We start from the raw sequence: 23,388 nt of genomic DNA, 5'->3' as shown, positions 1-23,388 counted from the left end.
CTGGGACTACAGGTGTGCACCACCACACCAGGCTAATTTTTTCTATTTTTTGTAGAGACGGGGTTGGTGGGGGCGTCTCACTCTTGCTCAGGCTGGTGTTGAACTCTTGGCCTCAAGCGATCCTTCGGCCATGGCTTCCCAAAGTGCTGGGATTACAGGCATGGGCCAATGCACCTGGCCAACTTGTTTTATATATTGACCATGTGTTACTTTGTTCTTAATCCGCTAAAGTGTTGTATAAATTTTAGCCTTTTCTGGTTTATTTATTCTGATTCATTTTTAATTTATTCACTCTAATATTTGGTTATCTTATTTATGTGTTTTCTCTTTTATTTTTCTATATTTTTTCTCTAGCTTACTCATTTCTTTTCATTTTTACTGCATTTTAATAACTACATTTATGACTCTGAAGAATGTTTTAGTTGTATCATAACATTTTTAGGCATGCTTTCTTGAGATTGCTTTACCTTTAATTAATGACTTTGAATTTCATTACATTTAAGTCAGAAATGTGGTCTATAAGGCACTGATCCTTGGAAATTTGTACAGACTTCATGTGTGAAGTGTTTTTTAAGTATCTACATGAACTTGAAAATAATTTACATTTTCTAGTTTTCAAGTGCAGAATTCCACACCTTTCTATCGGGTCATCTTGTTAATTTGGTAGTTCAAACATTCTCTATTCTTCTAATTTATTTTATGCCAAAGCCCTTATTTTTCTGAAAGAGAAATACAAATATCTCACCATGACTGAAACTTTATTAGTAATTCTGTCAGTTTTTATATTATATATTTTAAGTTTACATCAAATGCATCCTAATTTATTACATTTTTCTTGGATTGTTGCATGCAGTAATTAACCCTAGTAATTCTTTGGTGTCTTAAATTTTTTTGTCTCGTGTAAATAGCATGTAGCTTTCAACTATTAGTGTTTGCATTGTATCTCTTTTTCCATCCTTTTTTTTTCAATATTTTTATGATTCTTTACATTAGATTTTCCTCTTTTAAGCAACTTAAAATTGGGTCTTTTTCTTTTTCACTCTCCTTGATAATCTGCTTTTAAACAGATGAATTTATTCTGCTTCTAACAATGGTGATTAATAATACATTGGGGACTTATTTCTATTATCTTTCCTTTGTATTTTTTGAGATTTTGCTTCACTGCCTATTCTTTGGACTGATAATATTTCCTGTATTCCTTTGTTTCCCCCTCTGCTGGTTTGAAAGCTACAAGCTGCGTTTCTTTTCCTTTAAGTGTATATGTTTATACATGTGTATGTTTTAGTATACATGTATGTTAAAAAGCATCACGTTCTAGCATTAAGAATCAAATGTGATAGGGCTTGTGTGTACCTGTGCCTGCCACTCTCCTGGCAGTTAGTAAGTGATCGATAAATGCTTGCTAAACCTGAACCTGAAGTTCACTCCATTCGGATGCATGACTTTGTGCACTCGAGTTACTATCTCACAATACCCCTGCCTGTCCCCGTGTCCCCGTGCCCGCTCCCTGTAAGCATGCTCATGCTTATAACATGTCCTTGTCTCTCTCTTTCCCTTCCCCTTCGAGAAATCTGACCCTGCTTTGTCCTCTTCTCCACCTCCCGTTTCCTTTGCTTCCCGAGGGGCCACCACAATCCACCAATTTCTAGTCCTCATCTCACTTGACCTCACACCCCAGGATTCTGTTACTATTGAGCACCCCTTAATTCTTTTTTTAAGACAGCTTTATTGAGATATAATTGGCAAATAAAAATTGTATATATTTAAGTGAAATGATCACTACAATGAAGCTAATTGATATATCAATCACCTCACCGTTTCCTTCTCCCCCTCCCCCTCCTCCTCCTCCTTTTATGGTGAGAACACTGAAGAGCTACCTACCCTCTTGGCAAATTTCAGGTATACGATACGATACGGTGTTGTTGACTATAGTTACTCTGCTGTGCCCTAGATCTCCAGAATTTACTCATCTCGAGTAACTGCTGATGCCAACCTTTAGTGCCCTGAAACTTTGTCTGCTTTGCCTCAATTCTCGAAATCCTCTCCTCTTGCCTCCCAAGACACCCACCTGTCCTGCTTCTCCTCCCGCGTCTCAGAGCATCCTTGTCAGTCTCTCCTGGCTGCTCAGTTCTGCCCCTGCTCTGAGCCTTAAATGGTGGGGTCACTAAGGATTTCATTCTTTGGTTCCCTTTTTCATACTTTTACTGTTTTCCTTGGTTAAATCCTTCAGTAGATCTCTAAGGCTTTCAGGATAAAATCAGGTTCTTCAGTGCAGCATAGAAGCCCCGCCTCTCCCCTCCAAGAGCTCTCTAACCCAATCACATCACATGGCTGGCGGTTGCCTGCTGTTCCCTGCTGTTCCATGCTCCTGTGCCTTTATGCACGCCTTCCCCTGGGGGTGGGTCTTCTGCCTGGTCTTGCTGGGCTTACTCATATTTTGTGGTCAGCTGACCATTGATGGCCTTATGCTGGATGCCTGCTGGGGTGACAGGAGTAACCAGATGTCATGTCCCTCATAGTCAAGTAGGCCAACCCAGGCTTGCTTTCATGGTGGTCTCAGGGTTCTCAAGAGCAGCAAGAGAGAGCGAGCTCCAATGCACAAGGTTCAAGTCACTTCTGGTGTCACGTTTGTTCTTGTGCCATCAGCCAAGCAAGTCACGTGTCCAAGACCAGCGTCAATGCGGGAGGGTACTGCAAAGGCTGTGGATACCAAGGGGGCCACACTACTTAACCTTCTAGATTTCACCGTCTCCTTGTTCCTTCATTCATTCATTCCTTCCACGGAGTTTGTGAATAACTACTCTAAGCAAAGCCGAAGGGTAGGCATTAAGGGCACAGAGATTTTTCTCGGTGTTTGGAATTTGTCTTCTAAGACAGTCACTCAAAGACTAGCACATGCAATAAAAGTCAGACCAGGATTGCAGAGGTCCCATGGGGTACAGTGAGCCTCAGAAGGATTCTCTGCAATCTTCACTGTTTCTGCAGAAATTGCTACCTAGTTAGTCAGGATTATCTATTGATAGCCTCTTCCCCCATAAGAATGATCAAAAACCAAGATATAGAAACAAAATTTTAAATATTTTCAGTGCGTATATTTTAAAAATAACTGAAATATCACTGTATTTCCTTGGTATCCTATAAATGCAAGCATGAAATTGCATAACTGTATTTGCACTAAATATCTAAATGTCGAAGGTGAGTTACAGGAGCAGTTAACATTCTAATCCTCAGGCCCCAAACTGTTCACTTGTTCACAGGAGTACATAACTGCTTGTACCTTCAAATTCATTCCTGCAAAAATTGCACAGACCAAAAGATCAAGTGAAAATCCCTTTAGAAATAACTATCTAAAGCTTCCATATTAAGAGTATTTATTTTTCTCTAGGATCAGAACAGATTGCATTGGGAGTCCAGTCTTTCATAAAGAGAGGGGGTGGGGAATTGAGTTGGGCCTTCATTTTCTCACAAAAGGCACAATGTAAAGCGCATCTGTGAACATTGCATAATTTGTTATGTTCTACAAAGAGGTGGGTTTTTGTTGTACACATACCAAAGCTGTTTGGTACTGTTTCACCAATGATCTCTATTCAGGTCCAGAAAAGAAATTGGCCTCAGAGGAGTGAAAAGAGAGTAAATTTTTCTTTAAAAATTAGATACAGATTATCGCTTCAAAATGCAGGAGGGAATTTTACAAGTGACGGTGTACTGATTAGCTTTCCAATGGACATCCAGTCCTTTATAATACACATGCTAGCTGTGGTCAACTGTGACCAATGTGGTTTATTACTCTCCAGAACCGTTGAACTGAGATTACCCATCTAATTTAACTGAGAAATGTTGGGTGAACTTGAACTGTTTCATGGACATGAATGACCAGAGAATTTATTTGATGAGACATTAAAGGCTGAATATGGTAACTATCTCTTTGATGGTTTGGTACAGTCAATTCTTTAGTTCATTAGCATGTCTTTTCGTGTTTTTTTGTTATTACTCTTTTTTTCTGGTGATTATACAAGCCACCTAAACGAAAAAGGCAAATAAAGAGTTTGTGCAGCATCATTACAAAAGTTAGCAACCTTACCTTTATGGGTAAACATTTGTGAGAGTTTTCATGCAGTTAACTCTTTAAAAAGTGACATCAGCTTTCATGTAAAGGAAGTTAACAGTAATTAAATTGTGAAAAGAAATTAATAGAGCAACTGTGTTTTCATATGATAGTCCCCAAATTATCTTTAAAATGTTGTTTTCTGATTTCATTAAAGAAGAAAAAAAAAGGCCTCAGGAAGTTGACATGTTATTTACCAATCTCCTTTGCATATCCTTATAAACTGAGCTGCGTGAGCTACCACTAGTGGCATCTCTATGAAACATTTACAGTAACTTTATCAATTGTAAGGCACACAAGATGGCATCAGATGACAGTGCTGTCTCTTCATATGTGTCTGCTAACATTTAAGATAAATTCTGCTTTATTCCAAACGACTAATGTTAAGGCATAATTTAGATATAATATTTAAATACAGTAAAAAAAAAGACGTTTATATCTTTTAAAGTACTCATAGAAACTCTGAATTTCTAGAGGCAGAAACTCTTAAGCATAAATTATAAAATCACACTTCATGTTCCTGGCGATTCTTTAAATGGAATTTTTCATTGCAACTTTGCCATTAAACTAGAAAGGCCTTTTCGTTGTGCCCATACAAGCATAATAAATTGTGTATGTTTGTGATACTGAATGACTCTTACCCATATGCTGCACGGCAAAGCTACATGAATGAGGCATTTACCAAATCAGGCCCACCACATTAAACAGAAAAACAATCTTTATTCATGGTAACTTATCAGTTTCAATTAATCAACCTTAACAATGGAAATTCTGATGTGTTCAAGCAACTTGAAAGCAATAGGTCATCTCCAGGGCAGCCATGTTGTGTCTTTGTGCCTAAGGTTTTAAACAAAGCCACCTCTCCAATAAATACACATACATATACATACGTACATGTGCATATATATACATACAAATGGACAGCTACAGCTCGGTCAGGTGGTGCCAAAAAAAATGCATGTTTCTTGTTTATGATTTTTATCAGAGCAGATGTAATTGTTTTCCTTCGAGTATTACTTTTTGAGCTCTGCAAGTTTAAACAAAAGGAAAGAAATTTCCATTGGGATGACCATCCTTTCAGATTCTGTGCCGCTATGTGAATGGCATTGTGCAGACCATTCCATTGGTTTTGAAAAGGGGTAACCATTGGTTTGATTTGGTTACACGGTTTAGCAAAGAGCTCCCTCCCACTGCCTTAGGGTCTGTGAAAGGTCTGTGACCTGTTTAGAACTGCCAAGTGAAATGTCATGTCGCCCCTCCCAAATGGGAGTATCTGCATTCATTTGATCAGTATAAAAAATGATTGGGGATGGCGAGATCAGTGCTTTTGAATTGCAATTTATAGCAGTTTACAAAAATGCACATTGTTGGAAAAGAAAACATGGAAGTGTTTCTTTCTAAATTGCATTACCTGTGAAATGTCATTAGTCTTTTAAGGATATTTACATCCTTTTTTTTTATTATTTAGGAGACTTATTTCAGCTAAACAAAATCAGAATTTTATTACATTATGATTTTTTAAACTTGTATTTTGGTTTTAGAATGTAAGGAAAACAATGTCTCCGAGTTCTTAGAATAAACATTAATTTATCATGCCCATTTATTAATTTTCTAAGATAAATCTTTAATGAGTTGCAATAATAAAAGATTCCCAATTATCTTTCTTAGATTATAGGAGAGATTCATTTGTCCGCCCCGTCTACTGATTTCTATTAATAACAGTGAGGCTGAAATCTCAAGCATACTTAATTCTACCAGGGTTTTTACTATTCCTGAAATGTCTTTGTACGATGGGTACTTTCTAAACTATGGCACCCATAGATCCATCTATGTATATGCATGGTTTCACAAAAGGAAATATTTCTTTTTATTGATGTGCAAAAGAATACATAACTTTATCCGAAAAGTTTAGGTAGACTGTTCAAGTTCATCAATGCTGAACGCAGCCACCTGGAGTCTTTATACGTCAGACTTTATACTATTTCCAGGAGCCTGGAAAGCTCTGTCTCCTCACCTTAGGCAGGAGGTAGATTGGATATTACTTTGAAGAAATCCTTGAGTGAGAAAAGTTACCTTGGGAAAAGGCCCTCGGGGCGTCCCTGGGCGATGCTTGACTGGAAAGAGAAAGGCCCTTCTGCAGAAAAGACTTGAGCCAGATAGACTCCAGGCACTCCACTTTGCACCTCCCAACCATTGAAAGCCGAGGTTGTCACGTTTTATCTCTGTTCATGTTAAGCCTTGGAATGACAGCCTGGCTCTGTGTCCCCCTCTCCCACTGCCCCGGCTGTAAGTGTCCACATTGACACCTACCGGTGACCGCAGGCTGCAATTCTTTGTCGCCTTCTCCACGCTCCTGTCTTTCACTGGGATTAGCTCAGGGCCTTTGTTCGCCTTCAAAGCTGGAACATCACGTCCCATGTTGTGGCTTTCCTGTCTCAGACCCCCAACGCTCGCCTCACAATTTACACACCAGGTAAATGTCCCTCCCTCCAGGGCACAGAGCCCAGCCTGTGGGAGGAGGGGGGACAATAGTTCCCCAATATCAGACCCCAGTGCCAATTTTTCTTTCCTTCCCATTCATAATTTTCTATTTCATAGGGACAGAATACCAAAATGCAGATGGAAATTTAAATCTTAGGAAATTTTCGGTTAAACCCTGGGCTCAAACATAAGACAACTCTCCCCACTTTTTTTTTTAATCTTCTTCACAATGGCTCTCAGAGTGTCACTGACTGGCCTTGGTCACAAGCACCAGAGACCCTTTCCAGGCTGGGGTTGCTGGAGAACCGTGTCAGAGGGAACTTGGCTGGCACACGCTGTGTTGAAGGCCAAGGAGGACCTGGCGGCCTGACCGACCTCCCCCCCACCTCTCTTCCAGGTCACCGAAGAGGCCCCCAGCCGGGGCCAGGCCTGGGAGGACCCACTAAGAAATGGTGCAAAGCGCTACCAGGGGAGAGCGGGTGGTGTTTTATGCGTAGTCAGTAAAACAAAGTTCACGTCTGTTCGTCTTTCCTCGTGTTTAGGGAAGTTTTCGGAAACCCTGGAGGAAGACCTTTACGAGAAGCCATCGATGCCCCAGAACAGCCCCGCGGACACTCCCGGCTAGCCCGGCAGGAGGCTGGGCCGCGCGGAGCGGGGGCGCGGAGAGAGGGCCTCACCCTGCCGGCGCAAGGCCTGCCTCCCTGGCAAGGGATGCCGTCTCCAAGGAGTTTCTAAACTCACTGTCCAGTCCCTCGGGATTGTGTACATTAACGCGTGCGCCTCCTGTGCGCACCTTCCCGAGCCTTTAAGGAAAGCGCTGGCTGGCGCGGGGCGCACAGACCCCCGGGGACAGCCACGGCCATTGGGGCGCTCGGGGCGCACAGAGATGTGCCCAGGCGCCTTAGGGTGGGAAGGGCTAGATTTCAATTAAAAAGTTTAAGGCACTCAACTTTCTCTCTCCTTCAACCAGCCTGTCTGTAACAAAGTCAAACCGATTTGCTGCCTCCTCGCCCGATCACTTGATCCCTATTAAGGTGAACCCTGCAGACTCGAAGGGATTTTACGTTTGCCCTAGGGAGGTCCACTCGCCTGAGCGCGGCGCAGGGCGCCCAGCCGTAACTCAAAGGCTGTAAACAATTCGTTAGTAAGTGGGGACACTTTGGCGATTTGCTTTCGGGTAAGCATGGAGAGCAAGATTCAGGTGTAAGTGTTTTGCGGGAATGAATACCAGGTGCCATTCACGGAAAGGCGAGTGTGCGTTTCTCCCGTGCGTAACGTTCAATTTAGTCTTTTCTGTTCCCCTAGCTACACGTTAGGCCCTGTCACAATCTGTATCTGAACCGTAGGCGCTGGATGGCAAATTTCTAAAGCTATTTACTAAGTTTTAAGGAAGATATTGGAGGTAGCTGTCACATAAAGCTGATATACTCTAGTCCAAAAGAAAGCTCAAGAGGCGATTTATTTGTGCGTAAAAGGAACAAGATTTAATTGGAAAGAGACGTGTTATTTTCAACGCAAGTACATGGGGTGGCATAGCGCCGTGGAGCATTATTCGAGCTTCATCTACTATGCACTATATGCCACCGTCTCCAAAGGAGTGTTGCCCTAGAAACTTGTTTTAAATCTGCTGCTATATATCAACACCTTGTTTTAGCAGTCCTTGGCTGAATTACAGTTACACAGTTTGGCGCTTCTTTCAAATTTCCTGCCATCACTTTGGCTAAAGAAAGGAATTTTTCTCCTTTAGAAATGAATTGGCTTAATTAGTAAGTAGATTAATGGCAATTGCTGGTGAGTTGGTTTCCAGCAGAGTTTCACCAGAGAGGGTTAATCGGAGTCAGGTCTGGAATCTTTCCCAGAACTGGCTGCCAGCCATTTCCACCAACCAATCAACCCTACAAGAACCGGAGGAAATGAAATAAAATTTATATGCTCTGTGCCATTATCCTGGATGGAAATTCCCTGGAAGCAGCCTCCTGCTTCGGTGCAATACATACTGTTTCATTTTAGAACTGCAAACAGAAATTTTAGCCTTCCACATTTATCTGGGTACCAAAGCAGAATTTCAAATGGCACAATAAGGTGTCTCCACAGAACCCTGGATGCATTGGAAATTTCTGAGGTTTTCAGTCAATTTCAGATTTGGAGAAGTTGCAAAGCACCCCTCAAGTCCCGCTCTAAATTTGTTATCCACCAGAGGTCCTTCAGAAGTTTTGCTGTATGTTTTGTAGTCTTTTCACTGATTTTTTTCTTCCATAGTGATAAAAATGCATTCATAGTTTAACTTGCAGCTGCATTAGTCTTGCAAAAAAAAAAAAAAATCCCTGCTGAGAAATGCATATAATAGGAAAAACAGATCGGCTGGACAGCAGTGTAATTAATGCCAGAAAGGGCTGAGGCCGGTTTCATAGTTTGTCTTTTGAGGATATCAAGACGAGACCTGGTGAAAAATGACGCATGCGTTAGCATTTCAGAAAGCTGGCAACTGGCAGCGCTTTTCCTTTTTTCTTTGACTTTCTGCCTCGGAACAAAGAGGTCGGCAGAACTAGCTAGGTTGTAATGAGTTCTATGTCCCTAGCACATTAAGTGCATCATGGAAACATATTGTATCGAAATAGTTTGGAGGAGAATACCAGGGATGAAAGAGAATGGGTGCTTTGATCAGCTCCCTGGGGTCCTGAGCGCGCACAGACTGACTTGCAAGGAGTTATTCAGCTCCAGCTAGACACACTTACAACACCATTCAAAGAAATTTGCATATCTGTAATTTATCACATTGGTCCAGAACATTATTGCAAGGTAAATAAAAGTTAGTTGAATTAAAAAAAATCAATCATCGCAGATATAGAGGAAACCGTGAAGTCAGTCTTTCCTTTAAAAACAGAAATAAATATGTCCATAAAACAAGACAACGTAGAAGCTAACTTTAAAGCGTCCTTAGAGTAGCAACAGGTTATGCACTGGCAAAAACAAGAGGGGCCACAATTTCTTTGCCTTTCTGCTTTAGGGGAGTGTATTTGCAGCTTCCCACTGGAATAAAGTCAGAAAGCTGAATGAGATCCATGTGGCTATAACCAGCCTGCGACACGCAGAGAAGAATTAGTACAGACTTTGAGGAGATATGAAAGATGGCTTAATCTCCCTGGCATTTGCAAATGCTAAGCTTAAATCTCATTTCTTCGCCTGTTGATTTCATTGCCAAGCCCTGTTTGCTGAATTTAGCTCAAGAGGATGAAATGTCCGGAGACCCGGTCAATAGGAAAACTTGCTTTCGAATGCCCCATGAGAACAAGTGAAAATTTAACAGGCAGGCATTGTTCTGAGTTTTTAAACAACCCAGTTAAACAGCAAACAAGAATCTTCAACTTGACCTTGGAAAAGGCTGTGTGCCTGCGGATAATCTATCAAACAACTCTGGATGACAATGATATATTTCAAAGTATTGTCAGATGAAAAGATTGATAAATTTGCTGCTGCAAAGAGAGAACTTTGGAAACCGGCAACAGGCAATTTAGCTCACGGACTCCGCCGCCTCCTTCTCTGTCCTCACAGCCCCATTCCCCACCCCTCCACCCCCGCCGGCCTTGGGGCCAGCTCAGTAGAAGAGGGCCAGTAAATCAGCACTGTAATATTTCTTAAGGGGCACGGAAAAGCTGTGAACAGTACTTCTCATATTAAACGCAATATTTCTTTGCTTTCGTGGGGAACAAAAGTCATAGCAAGACGTCTTTATGGCTAATTCAGTCAAAGGCACATCTCTGGTTCCCCCCGAAGAAAGGTCAGTGTCGTTGTGTTTGGTCCACCGAGGGGGTGTTTTCACACTGAAAACTGAGCCAGCTGTCCCTGTCATACCCTCGCCATTGGAGAGCGCGCACTAGCCATGGTTATTAGGCACATTCTACACCTGCAAAATATACCGATTTCCAAGACTTTTCAAGACACCCTCCCTTTCTCATGCCCCCCTCCTCTTTCGTCTACTAAACTTTGACAACACAATTCAAGTCCTGGATGAAAGCGCTGCACGCAAGAGGAACTGTGGGGAGGGGGTGGCGCGGCAACCAGAGTGGTGTCTATTGAGCAGCAAAGAAATGAGGCGTCAAGGATGTTTTCAAAAGTCTGGAAAAACTTCCCAATAATTGCTTCGAGGTGTCACACGTTTGCTATTGCTACAGATGGTAATTGTTGAACCTTAACGTCTAATTATATGCACCGGCGTTAGGTGCAGGGTTGCAGCCAGGCGTACTTTCACGTCGTGGCTCGTTTTTAAAAATTTTATTTGTATTTAACATGTCACTGACCGACTCCAGGAGATGAATTGGTTCTGAGTCGCCCCAATGCGAGTCTAGGTCTAGTTTTTAAAAATTTAAATGCCAGCGCGTGCCCAACTTGATTTCATAATAAAACTCTTTCTAGAAACATCCCCTAGCTAGATTTCTCACCCCTAACCCCAATTCCAAAGGCTTGCACTCTAGAGACAGGCGACTAACGAGCTGTTTAGGAGAGACCCAGCGACCCAAACAAGAAAGGAGCTAAAGAGAATCCTTGTGCAATCGCTGAAGAGAAATTGTAAAACTAGAAATAATTCAGAAAGAAAATCGCTTTAAGAGTGAGACTTCCCCAAGTGCCAGTCCCTCTAAGACCCGAGCGCGAATAGAACTAGCTTTCTCCATCAGCACTTATATAGGGCCCAGGGGTGGGGGTGGGCGTCCCAAGATTCCTCTCTGGCTTTTGGATGGGGGAGGGGAACACGGAGGAGAGAAGAGAGGACTTAATTAGGCGGGGGTGGGTCTCTAATCCCCACCTTTGTCTGATCTTTCCACCCAAATTGCAAAGCGCTGCACGAGAAGTCCCTAGAGCGGACGAGGTGCAGGGGTACCCAGGACGCCTTGGGTTTCTGGGACACAGGCAGCGGTGAAACATTCCGCGTGCCACGGGGGGCGGGGAGGGGGTGCCTCTCACTCACAGGGAACCCAAAACGCTTTCCTGAGGCTGGGGGCCTCCACACAGCCCGCCTCCACCGAGCCAAGCGCCAGCGCTTCTCCAAAGCCATGTCGGCGCAACAGGTTGTTTGGAACAGGTGCCAGCCAGCCAGGGAAGGGGGTGGCATTAAGCTGCGAGGATCAGCCAAGAGCTCAGACTCCCCGCGAAGCAAGAGTAGATCCACAGGGGCTCAAAAGTGGGACCCGCTAGAAACCTGCGCCCCCGCCACTCCTAGCGCCGGCGCCTCAGCCCAGAGGCAAACCCAGCTCGCCACAGCCTGCGCCCCGGGCCACGGGGTCCTCTGCAGGCGGCCGCCCGAGGGCCTCCCGTCCAACAGTGGGGCGTAGTTGCCCCGGGCCTCCTCTTAGGAGGCCGAGGGCCCCATCTCCTGGCCTCCTGCAGGCCCTTCGCCCCCCTCCCTGCTCGCTGCAACCCGGAGCCCCTCTTGGAGACTTCCATGCGCAAAGATAGCAGGACTGCGGAGAGCCCGGCGCCCGGCAGCCACTTCCAGCCTCCAGGGAAGACAGCCAGCCCCCGAACCCCGACTGCGCCGGGAGCAGGGGCGAGGCGGGCCTGGCGGGATCCTCGTGCGACTCCACCCCGGCTCTCCCGAGCCCTGGGAACGCGCAGCAGCGGGCGGGGCGCATGCGCGCCTCCGGCCAGGGTCCCTCCCCGGCCTGCAGACTTTGGGAAAAGTTTGGCGAGGTTTGCCTTGGCAGCGGCGGACGTCCCAGAGGCCGGGCTGCCCTGGGGATGCGGCCAGGAGCCCCCCGGAGTCCGGGGAGCCGGCTCGGCAGGGGCCCGAGGGCTGAAAGGCGGCAGAAGGTGGGGAGAGAGAGGCCTTTTGTGTGTGGCACAGGAGAGTCACTTGCGCACAAACGCAGCAGCGCGCTCCGCCGCCGCCTCAGCCTCCACGGCTGCACCTCCGCCTCCGAGGCGCTTCATTACAGCCGAGCCCTTCCCCCGCCTCCCCCCGGCCCCGGCCTTTGTTCGGCTTGAAAGTAATGCTGTGAATTAAAAGAAATGACAATATTTTCTATCTGCTTGAAAGTCCAAGAGAAGAGCCCTTGAGCTTGGCAAAAATCAGGCAAATCATTCATCATGCCACCCCGCACCTGTGGTCTTGGCATTGAAAACCCTCCAGACCTATTCCTATTAAACTTAATTATTCCCCCAAAGCACACAATGGTTGAAATGGAGCAGGTTGGAGTCTGTTTATTGGTGGTAAATGTTTTTCTGAAGATCTTCTGAATCTCATTGTTAGCTCGTTGTTTGAGGCTGCCCTCTTTCTTTCAGACTAGAGTAGCCTTGGACTTTTCAATTTTCAATCGTAACATCTGCTTAATCGTACGGATCAAAATATGGAGACACAAAACATATGTAATGGTTGATTTGTTAAATCCTGGTAATGAGTTATTAACAAGGGAAAACAATAGGCCAGGATGGTGAGAGCCTTATGGTAACAGAGTCACTTTATGTAACGCCTGACGTTTCCCTTCTTGATAAATGGAACTAAGGTCTGAGCGCCAGGTGATAGCAAGAAAATCAATGTCTTTAGGGGCCAGCACTGAGACTTTTTTCTATGTGAAAAATTAGGAGACATAAAATTTAATTGGCTGATCAGGAGGGGGGAGAACAGTGGCCTTAAGTTTAATTGCCAGTGGGCTTAGCAAGGGAGACAAAACAAGATTTGGGCCTGTTTGTTTGCTGCACCCCAGCCTCAAGTCCAAGTGTATCATTGAAAATGTGTTTTATTATAACACATGTCATGCTTTACAGTTCCCATATTGTGTAAAGACAATAGTTAATGGTACATTAAAGACAGGCAAACCATGCCAACACGTCTTGGAGACATTGTAAGGGCCTCTCTCTTTGCTTGTTTTAGGCAGCTGCAGCCCAGGACCCAGAAGCACAAAAAGAACAAGTTTGAAATACCAGGTGCATCCTAGAGACCCACGACAGGGATTGATATGTTATAGCCCAGGACATGAACCTAGCAATAAAGATATCATTTCGATTGTCTGCGGCTTCCACGGCCTGTAAAGCCGGGAGGCCCTGAGCAGCCTGCTTTCTGGCAGCTCCGTCTCTCTCCCTGGGTTTCCCATCTCCCTGGGCCAAATCCGAACACCTGTTGGCCAGACCCCACAGCCCGTCGTGGGAATCGTTCCCCACCGGTGGTTCCAGATCTCAACGACGCAATTGGTTGTGGAATTATTTAGGACCATTCCCACAGGCTGCAGAAGGCTTTGGAAAGGCAGAGGGAGGGAGGGCGAGGGAGAGAGGGAGGGCGAGGGCTCTTCCCAGAGAGGTTCGCCAGGGAGTACTCAACTGGTGTTTGTTCAACCCCGCAGCTGGTATTCGGTGCCACCGCAAAGGCCCATTAATGGAAATGGGATGAGTTTATGGATTTAAGAGGCTTCACACCCTCTCCAGCGAGGGGCGTTAATCCCAGCGCCGGCAGATGAGCAGTCCTGAGAATCTCTCCCGGCCGGGTTCACAGGAGCGCCCACAAGGCCTTTTATGCTCTCTGCTCCCAGCCTGGGGACGGGAGGCTCACTCTCTTTCCCACCTACTTTTTCTGCTCTCCAGGACCTGCAGGCTCCACATGCAACATTTTAGGAGAGTTTTAAATCACCCCATGGCGCTTCCTTCTTGGGAAGGCAGAGCTCCACAAGAGGGCTCCAAGCCGGAGGCGCCAGCTCAGGGTGCGGGGGTGTCTGCCTTGCCTTTTTTCCCCTCCCTTCTCCTCCCCCCACCCTTCAAGAGCTACCTCTCCCCGCCTCACCTCAGAACTGAAAGTCCCATCAAAAAGAAAAAAAAAAACTGAAGGGAACAGGAATGGCACCTCAGTTTCCCAGCCTCTGAAAATAGAAAGCACCTTTCTTGTGACTTGTAATATTTTTTCAGGTAACCACAAGAGGACCTTGGCATTAACGCCCAAGGAGGAAGGGCAGAGAGGGCTTTTATTGAGTGGAGTTTTTGGCACTCTGACACCAGATCAGAGAGGCACAGCAGCCTGGGATGAGGACCAGCAGTTGGATGGGCTGGAATTGAGGATGCGTGTCTGGCAGGAAGGGGTAAGACGTTGGGGGAGGGCAGGGCATCCCAGACAACCTCTGCTCTCAGAAGACTTTATCAAACCCACCCCAGGACTCCCACCCCCCACCACTGCTAGCAGTGGAGTCTGGACCACTGGGGAATGATTTAGCCAGCTCTCCAATAGAGATCATAAAATGCACCCTGTACCGGGTTTGCAGCTTCTTTATTATGCTAAATGGACAAGGGCAGCCAGGGCGGACTTTAAACTCCTTCCCCTGGTGGTCCCAGGCTGGCTTTCAGCGCAGGGGCTGATGGGTGTTCAGAAGAGCCCGGCTGGGCAAGGGCTCTCCACAGCCGTCCAGGAGTTTGGCTTACTCGATTATTTTCATATGCATTTTTTTAAGTTGGAAGAAAAGGGTTGACTTACAAGAACTGCTGAATACCTGTCACTCAAACTGCCCCCACATGGTCCTTCTAGTGCCAGGCTGTATTTATGGGCCAGAGATGCCCCAGGCCAGAGGCTCTCCAGCCTGGCGCTGCCACAAGGAGAGCGACTCCTGCACCCAGCACAGCTTGGGCCTCCCTGACGCCAAAGGACACTCTGAAATGATACGTTTGTTCTGCTTTTACTGTGGCATTTTTTTTTAAAAAAAAAAGAATTGCTACACTAGAATGAATGGATTATGAGTAAATAAAAAGAAGCTGTCAGTCTCTTTGAAGGTTGTGCTTAAAGGGACTTGCCAAGTCAGGACAGAGAGTGACAAGATAGAGACCCTGGTGTTTTGCAGCTCAGTTCGGCTCTTCCGCTTCATCTGCACCGCACTAAAGGATGTGTTGAGGCATTGAATCACAAAAAAAGTGGCACGCAAAATAAAAGGTGCCACATCACAATGATTGTAGTGTTTTAACTGCGGATGGCCACATTGCCCAGTCCAACTGAAACGCAGGTCTACACAGCCGAAGAAAACGGTACAATACTTCCATAACTTAGAATTAAGTTGGAGTCTGCCTAACATTTGACTTTCTAATGAGTGTAATGAGATTACATGCTGATGGAAGCGCTTGTGCAAAAGCAACTTTCGTGTTTAATGAGGCCCTAATACAGGACAAAATCGAATTATTTTCTCGCGTTCTCAAATTCTGTCTCCAGTGTGAAATCATCTTTAGGGGGAGGGGCGGGAGAGGGCTGGAAGGGTGAGCAGGTCCATGGCCAAAGGCCTTCGGGGAGCCTGGCGACCCAGAATCTCCGCATATCTGGCCAGGCCGCGCTGCGGGGTCGGGCTCGCGGCCTCGCTTTAATTGCTCTTGGACAAGGTCCATGGCACCCGCGGCGCGCGGGGCACCCCTCGGTGGGTCTGAAACTGGGTTAAAGCAATTAGCATGCTGCCGACATTATGGCCTCCGCCAGGGCTGTGGGCACTGGGGGCGATTCGTGATTGTACCTTGGCTGCCCAGGCCGCTGCGGGTCTCAAGCAGCACCCGGCGTGGGCCCGGCCTGCGCGGCACGGGCGACTGTCCCACGGGAGGTGCGCGTCTGCAGCCCGCGCCCGCGGGTTCTGTGCGCCCCGGGCCTCGCCATCCTCCGCCGCGCGCCCCGGCTCCAGCCCGCAGGTGGGGGCTTCCCGAGGGTCTGGGACGCGCCTGCGGCCGCGGAGGAGACAAGGCTGAGCCCTGGCTTTCTGGACTTTCTGGCTGAGCGACCCCGGCTGCGCCCTCGATCCTCTCCCTTTCGCTAGGGGGCGACCCCGGGTCCCCAGGCTCGCCTTGTCCCCAGGTGGCTGGCCGCGGAGCACGCAGTTCTGCTGGAGGCAAAACGGAGTCAGTTTCAGAAGTAACCCGGTTGCACAGGTGGCAGGGGTAGCGGGTGAACTCCTTCCCGCCTTACCTAAAAGACCCTGGATTTTGGGGGGTGGCCTCCACGTGGTCTCCAGGGTTCCGCACCGCCGCCTGTCCCGTCTCCTTTGAGAGGAGTACGTCTGAGTTGTAGGTAACTTCCGAAGGGGTGAGTCACGCGTCCTTTCTCCCCAGCCCTTGGAAGAGAAAGTCTCCTTCCCTCGGCCAGCCCAGAAACTAGCTCTCAGCTCCCACCGGACACAGCGCCTTCGCTTTTACACACTGTGATGAGGCGGGGTGGGGATGACCTTGGGTCGATCAAACGTCATTTCCGGGCTTTAGCTTTCCCCTCTGAAAAGTGGGGATAAAAATACTCCATGACTTTTTTGCCTCATAGGGTATTTGGAAGTTGGGATAAAAATACAGGCAAAGGTAATTACTATTTCGGGCAGGCGATGCAGATGCAGGGTTGCAATAGAGAGTTGAGACCCAACCTTCTAACCTACCACTTTTCAGGTTAAATCTAAATAAAAAGTGATTTCTTACCAGATAGCTACAGTTTGAGTCTCTGAATCAGTTAATTTTTACTAAGTCATTATTTTAAAGCTATAGCTACCAAATCATGTACTAAACACATAACCTTAAGAAAAAGGTGTAAATAGCATTTATTAAGAACGCTTAGAAATAAACCATATCTGGCAATAAATAAGCATGAAGTTTTCGGGCCAGAGTTCTTCCAACAACGCAGAGGTCTGCCAAAGGTGCCGAGGGAATCATAGGCTATTGCATATTTTCAGAAAATCAGGATAAATTATATAAATTATATATTTAAAAAGAGAGCACCTATTTCATTAACTCAACAGGATAATAAATAGATAAATAACAAAGAGCTGATTGCCATTAGAAAAATCTGATTCTTAAATTACATTTACATTATAGGTATTTACATGTACAATATGCACAGAGACATAATCATTTCCTCAGCTGAGCCTGGGACTTCCTCAGGACACAAACTCAAAGGGCGGTTCGTTTTCTATATTGTTGAAGGAAGATTTGCTGTTGAGTTTTCTGGGGTCCTCTGGGGTCCAGACTTTGGCTGTTCGGATAATATTTTGCTCTTTGAGTTGTTTTTCATCAGTCCATGAGAGAGAGTGTCCTGCCAGCGGGGGGAGGCCATAATCCGGGTCGCTGGGGGAGGGTGACCCTGGGGAGGTGAGAAAAGAAAACAGACCGTGAGTGCCTAACCGTGTTCCCAGCAGTCCCCTCAGGGCCTTTAGGACACCCTCAGGGGCACCTCGACTCAACAGGCATCTTACAGTTACACTAGAACGACCCTCTTCCTCCACCGCTCAGTCCCCCAGCGCCCCTTCCCCGGAATCCCAGGAGCTGCAAGTCGGGCAGGGACGCGCACCCTCAGAGCTGGGTTCAAAGTGTTGGGGGAAAAAACCAGAAAAGCGACCTGGCGCTCAAGGTTGCAGGTGCCCACCGACGGTCGGTCCGTCACTCTGCTTGGCAGTCTGTTCCCCACCCCAACCCCTCCGGGGCCTCCGCGTGCCAGTCCCTGTCTCCCAGAACTGGGAAGCGAGCGCACTTACGGGTACCCCGATGGCAGATGATGACCTTCTGGGCCTGGCTGCCCGGGCTGTCCCCGCCCAGGCGCCCGCCGCCACCCGGCCCCCCGCAGCCGCCCGCGCCGCCGCCGCGCAGTGGCAGGTCGGCCTGCACGAGCTCGCTGAGGAAGTTGATGTAGCCGATGGCCAGGCGCAGCGTGTCCACCTTGGAGAGGCGCTTCTCGTAGGGCAGCGTGGGGATGTGCGAGCGCAGCCCCTCGAAGGCGTCGTTGATGGACTGCATGCGCCGTCGCTCCCGCACGTTGGCCGCCTGCCGCAGCTGCTGCAGCTCGGCCTCGGAGCGCACCCGCCGCCGCCGCCGCGCCGCTGCCGCCGCCGCGCCGCTCAGGCCCCGCAGGCGCGCCCCGGGGGACAGCACGGCCGCCCCGGCGCACGGGTAGGCCAGGCAAGAGGGCGGCGAGCCGGGCGAGTAGGGGAAGCCGCCGGGGGGCGCCCCCGCGTCGCAGCAGTAGCCGCCGCCGTCCCCCGGCTCTCCGGGGCCCCCCGAGGGCGGCGGGGCGAGCGCGAGCGGGGCGGTCGAGGGCGCGGGCTGCAGCAGCAGGCACGCCCCGTCGCGGTAGCAATACTCGTGCAGCTGGTGGCTGAGGAACTCCACCTCGGCCTGCTCGTCCGCCAGCAGCTCATCGCCGTCCTCCAGAGGGTCCCGGGAGGACTGGTCGGTGAAGAAGTCCTCCTCGTCGAAGTAAGGAGAAGGGAAGGCGTCCAGGCCCCCGGGGAAGTGCTCCAACAGCACCGCGTCCATGCTCGCCGCCGCCGTGGGCCCGGGGCGGCCGGCTCGTCGAGGGGGTCCCGCGGAGGTTTGCCGCCGCGCGGTGGCCGGCCGCAGCCCCTCCCTCGCGGGGCCCGCGCTGGGGGCAGGAGGCGGCCGCCCGGCTGCCCGCCCCGGGCCTCCCTGGAGTGCCCGCGGCCGCTGTGCTCTGGCCCGCGCCGCGCTGCGCTGGGGAGGGCTGCGGCGACGCGCTGAAACGCAGGCCCGGCACGCGAGGACTCTTATAGCTACATCCACAGGCGCGTGCCAGGGGCCCGCCGCGCCAGCCAATCAGAGCGCGGGGGGCCGGCGCGGAGGGGGCACGTTCCTCCTTTTGGGAGCTCCTGGGGCGCCGGGGAGGCGGGGCCGCGCGGCCGGGGGCTCCCCGCCCTTCCCCCGCCCCTCCGGCCACTGCTGTGCTCCGTACCTGCCGCGCGCGGGGCTCCGGGGACACCTGCGGCCAGCGCGCCCGGCCCTGCCGCCCTGAGGCTGGGACAGCCGCGCACCGCGTCTTCACGCAGCCACAGAAGGTTCTACGGGTGCGCGCTAGTAGCCCAGACGGCGGGAGTGGAGTCCACGTGGCGGTCGTCCTCCTCCGGGGTCGGCAGCAGCCTCGGCAGTCCCAGGGTGCTGCTCTCAGAGGCCGGGTTGGTGCGTTCCGCCACCCCCTTACCCGGGGCGCGCGCCATTTGGAACCTGTAGCCCATCACCAGACTTTCCAAGGACCGTTGCAGCTCGCGGAGTTTGTGCGGGCGCGGCTGGAAGGCGAGCCCGGCCCACTCCCAGGCGTTCCGGACGCAGCGCAGGGGCCAGGGGCGCGCCTCTGCCACGCCGCTCGGGAGTCTGGCTCTGGTGCCCCGTTCCTGTCCCCGGCGACGCCGGCTCAGCGGCCAGCCTCGCCTCCCTACCCTCCGCAGCCCTAAGAAGGGAGTGGGGACGCGGGAGGGGCTGCCTCAGAGCAGCTCAGTGGGGCGCGTTTCTACTGCGAGCAAATCGAGACGCTAGGGGTTCTGAGCAATAAACCGGGTACAAAAGGAGCCAATTGAATCGTCTGGTCCGGAGCAATCCGGAGGGAGGGCATTGAAGCTAAAGGGCAGAGCGTGAACCGTTTTCAAAGCCCGAGTCTCTCACCTTTCCGACTGGCCACCGGGACCAGCCATGAATGATTTTTTTCTTTCTTTTCTGGGGGGCGGGGGGGAACAAACCCAAACACAAAACGTATGCACTCTGCGCCAAGACACACTTTATCACATACTGCGGTGCAACATGAATTCCTCAGTTTCAGAGCCACAAAGAAAACACTTTCAAGGTCGGTCCTGTTGAAAGCCAACCTCCAGCTTCCGCCCTGGGACACTTAAGAGGAGCAGCCGCGGCGCGTTATCCTCCCAACAGAGCCCGAAAGGAGCTGTCTTCCCAGGTCAGCCACGTCCTTTTTCAGACCCTTGTCCCACCAGAGGCTTCTGTTGCGTATTCAGACTCCCCCCAACATCCAAGCCCAGGCCTCTTAAGAACAGTGCTTTAAACGCGCTTCCTGTTTTTAGACATTACACAAGATTTAACTGAATTCTGAGACCAAAAGACGTGTAAGGTTGGAAGACCAGAGATGGCTCTACCTCGAACCGTCAAGAACCTCAGACGGTTTTAATCCAAAGATCGACTGTTTTCCAGCAGGTTTTTTCTTCCATGTGTTACTTTCTCAACACACGACCCCTTCCTGGTGGTGAGGTTATCTTTTAAGTTGATGCAAAAATGGACAGGTGATAGAGCCTGCGCTGGAATTTTCTGAATTTAGATTTCTCTGTGTGACCTCAAAGGGAGGGAAGCTGGAAGTGTGTGGTGGGAGGGTGGTGTCAGGACCAGGTGCCTTGTCCAAAACACTGACAGCCGTTCACTGGAGAGAAGACTGGGTTTGAGCCTGCAAAGCTTCCCTTCAAGAGGGTGACGGGTTTTCCCTGGTGGATCTAGATGGCTCTTGAGGAAGTATGTTTGTGTCATGGATGGTGGGCAGGGGGCTGCGAGACCTGAGACTGAGTGTGTATATGTGAGTATCCTTTTATTCAACGTGATTTAAACAATCAGCCTCCGCAGAAATTCATCTTACAGATTTTTGATGAGTTTGTGGAAAAGTTACTGAAATTTACCCGGGCACCCGGGTGAGTTCCTGGGAAATCCGCTGGCTGGCAGAGGAAAGCTTACTGTCTTCAGAGGCTGGGCAGCAGGGAAGTTCTGGGCGGCTCCTGGGGCTTTGCGGATGAGCAGAGGGTAGAAGGAAGAGACATAGGCCTCCCTGCCCTCTTCCTCCTCCTCCCTACCCCCACCTCCAATTTTTTCTCTTGGAGACTTGCTGACTGTCTGCAGACTGGCCCTGTTGGGAAGCTAGGACAGGGGCTGCAGACACTGATACTGTGACACACACACACACACACACACACACAGTCTTTAAGTAAGACATGATCGTTCTTTTCTCTTATAAAAAGAAGAAAGGCTTCTCCGCTAATAAAGGGAATTTTCTCTGGGTCACTGGAGGTCACAGCAGTGTGGACGGCTGCCCTCTGCCACTCGAAGCAACAGGTCCGATGAGGAAGAGACTGCAACTGAGGCTTGTCAGGCTAGAGGCCCCAATTCTCTTTACAGCCCCTCCCTCTGCACCCCTGGGTCCTCTGGGCAGGGGGGACATGGAGCGGCAGGTGATGAAAAGGCCCCAGGTAGCTCATATATAGAGAGAGCTGGGCCCAGAGCTGCGAGCTCCCCGTTCTCTGCTAGGCTCGCCCAGTGGAGCTTCTCTCCACTCTTTGTCCTCATGGGAGACGTCCCCTAACCTTAGAAAGACCCCCTTCCTCATTGCAAAATGACATTTCATCCTCCAAGGTGAGCAGCAGCAGGAGGACTTGGTCCTTCCTCGTGCCAAATCCTGGTGAGGCCTCGAGACTCCTCCGAGGCTTTGAACAGCTGTGCAGCCTGGGATGTCAGGCCCAGCCTTATGTAGTCACCTGTTGAATGCGGACGGATGCCCCTCAGCTTGCAGAATTATGAGGATGAATGACAAGCGTATCTGGAAGTGCCCCAGAATGTTCATTTCCGTCTTTTCTAGCATTGGTCTCATTCCTTGCATCTATCCTGTCTTAGGGAGGATAAGTGTAAGATCTTCGCATCTGATCAAGGAGGTTACGGACACATGGAAAGGACAGGAGGAGCGAGTGAGTCACAATTCAACACCAGGTTTGGCCAACTCCGTAACTCACGCGTGTTACGTGCCACCTCTCTGCCCCATCTTTGCTACCACACTTAGCGTAGTTGTTTTCCTATGATTTGTGCATGGACTAGCTTGTTCGCTCCTAGCACAGCCCTGTGACATCAACTGGGCAGGTTATTTTTTATCACTTACAAGGGGTAACAGATTCAGAAAGGCTAACTCATCCGGGGTGGGTGACATGCTGGCACCATGGAGTTGCAGGTGGAAGGAAGTGGATTTCCAGCATCCAGCACAAGGGAGTGGAGATCTCAGCGCCGTGCAGGAGGGTTTCCCATGAGACATTCTCTGCTCTGAGGCTGCTGAGCCTAAAAAGAGTAAGTAAATAAAGCAGGGCCGTGTCCCATTCCGGGATGAGGGTAGGTGGCCCATGGCTGCAGTGAAACAGACAAGGCCCATGTGCTGAACACCCAGCCTCCCTCCTTCTGGTCTGTGCGTTTCTCCTCGTTAAACATTAATCTTTAAAGGGAGAAACTCCTAAATGCTGATATAATTATCCAAATAAGTGTTTTCTGTCGTGCCAGGGTTTATTGGATGAATAGCAAAGCTTCCCGAGCTTTGTCCTTCAGCCTGGTTATCCTGAAAGGTGTTTGAACTTCAGCAATGTCAACACTGCGGGTCATCGTTACCGGACTTGTGGAGCTTGGCCTCCGAAGTGAGCAGTGGAAAGAAAAACAATGAATTTCATAGAAACAGGACCTTTTTTTTCCTGGTTTCTTCTCAAAGCTACACGTGTTTTCTGTCTTCATGTCCGTTGGTAGGGCCTCAGATGAATCGTGGTGCGTCCACATGATGGAATGTTCAGCAGCTGTGAAAAAGGACGGGAACGCTTTTGATCTAGGGATGTGAAATGAGATCCAAGGTACATTGCTCAGCGAAAGAAGCAAGAGTGACTTGCACGTTCCCACCTGTGTTTTAAAAAGAGGACAGTGAATATATGCGTGTGTTCACATAAGCATCAACTATCTCTAGGTGGATGCACGAGAAGCTCATGGCATCGAGAAAGGAATTGAGTGGCTAGTGGATAGAATTTTCATTGAATATGCCTTTGTATATTTTTGAAATATATACGCAGGAAATTTTTTACACAATTAACTTTTTTTTTTTAAATGTTGGAGTTTATGATCTCTTCATTTGTGCCCCAGAGCTGTGGTCCCCAACCCCCAGGCCTGTTAGGAATTGGGCTGGGCATCACCGCCAGCCAGAGCCCTGCTCTGCCACCCATATTTTGTTTTGTCATCCATGAAACTGAGGAACTGGGCCGCACAGCAGGAGGTGAGCAGAGGGCCAGAGAGTGAGGCTTTATCTATTTACAGCTGCT

General features: G+C 49.1%; 2 protein-coding genes across 2 annotated transcripts in view; one reads left to right on the top strand and one right to left on the bottom strand.

Annotated features, from left to right (window-relative positions):
- Positions 1–16,341, top strand: part of C25H10orf67 (chromosome 25 C10orf67 homolog) — an 87,954-nt gene extending 71,613 nt beyond the window's left edge. The window contains exons 17-20 of the mRNA XM_069458848.1: positions 11,594–11,649; positions 11,802–12,391; positions 13,452–13,504; positions 16,061–16,341. Of these exons, the coding sequence (XP_069314949.1) occupies positions 11,594–11,649; positions 11,802–12,391; positions 13,452–13,504; positions 16,061–16,341 (980 nt within the window). The remainder of the gene's footprint in view (positions 1–11,593; positions 11,650–11,801; positions 12,392–13,451; positions 13,505–16,060) is intronic.
- A 1,098-nt stretch (positions 16,342–17,439) lies between these two features.
- Positions 17,440–18,811, bottom strand: PTF1A (pancreas associated transcription factor 1a). Its single transcript, XM_069458617.1, has 2 exons — positions 18,034–18,811; positions 17,440–17,642 (listed from the first exon to the last, which is right to left on the bottom strand). Exons 1-2 carry the CDS (start codon positions 18,809–18,811, stop codon positions 17,440–17,442), a joined length of 981 nt encoding a protein of 326 aa, XP_069314718.1.
- Between the last annotated feature and the right edge of the window lie 4,577 nt (positions 18,812–23,388).

Source organism: Eulemur rufifrons, chromosome 25 (genome assembly GCF_041146395.1).
Source record: "Eulemur rufifrons isolate Redbay chromosome 25, OSU_ERuf_1, whole genome shotgun sequence".
Taxonomy (NCBI): Eukaryota; Metazoa; Chordata; class Mammalia; order Primates; family Lemuridae; genus Eulemur; species Eulemur rufifrons.
The sequence above is the reverse complement of the archived record's forward strand: the minus strand, read 5'-3'. Positions and strand labels throughout refer to the sequence as shown.

What these genes read in the sequence shown, in the direction of transcription:
- PTF1A (XM_069458617.1), bottom strand. Translation starts at nt 18,811, where the DNA reads ATGGACGCGGTGCTGTTGGAGCACTTCCCCGGGGGCCTGGACGCCTTC. An exon ending in CATCTGCCATCGGGGTACCC is followed by an intron (nt 17,643 to 18,033) that starts GTAAGTGCGCTC and finishes TCACCTCCCCAG; the next exon opens with GGTCACCCTCCCCCAGCGAC.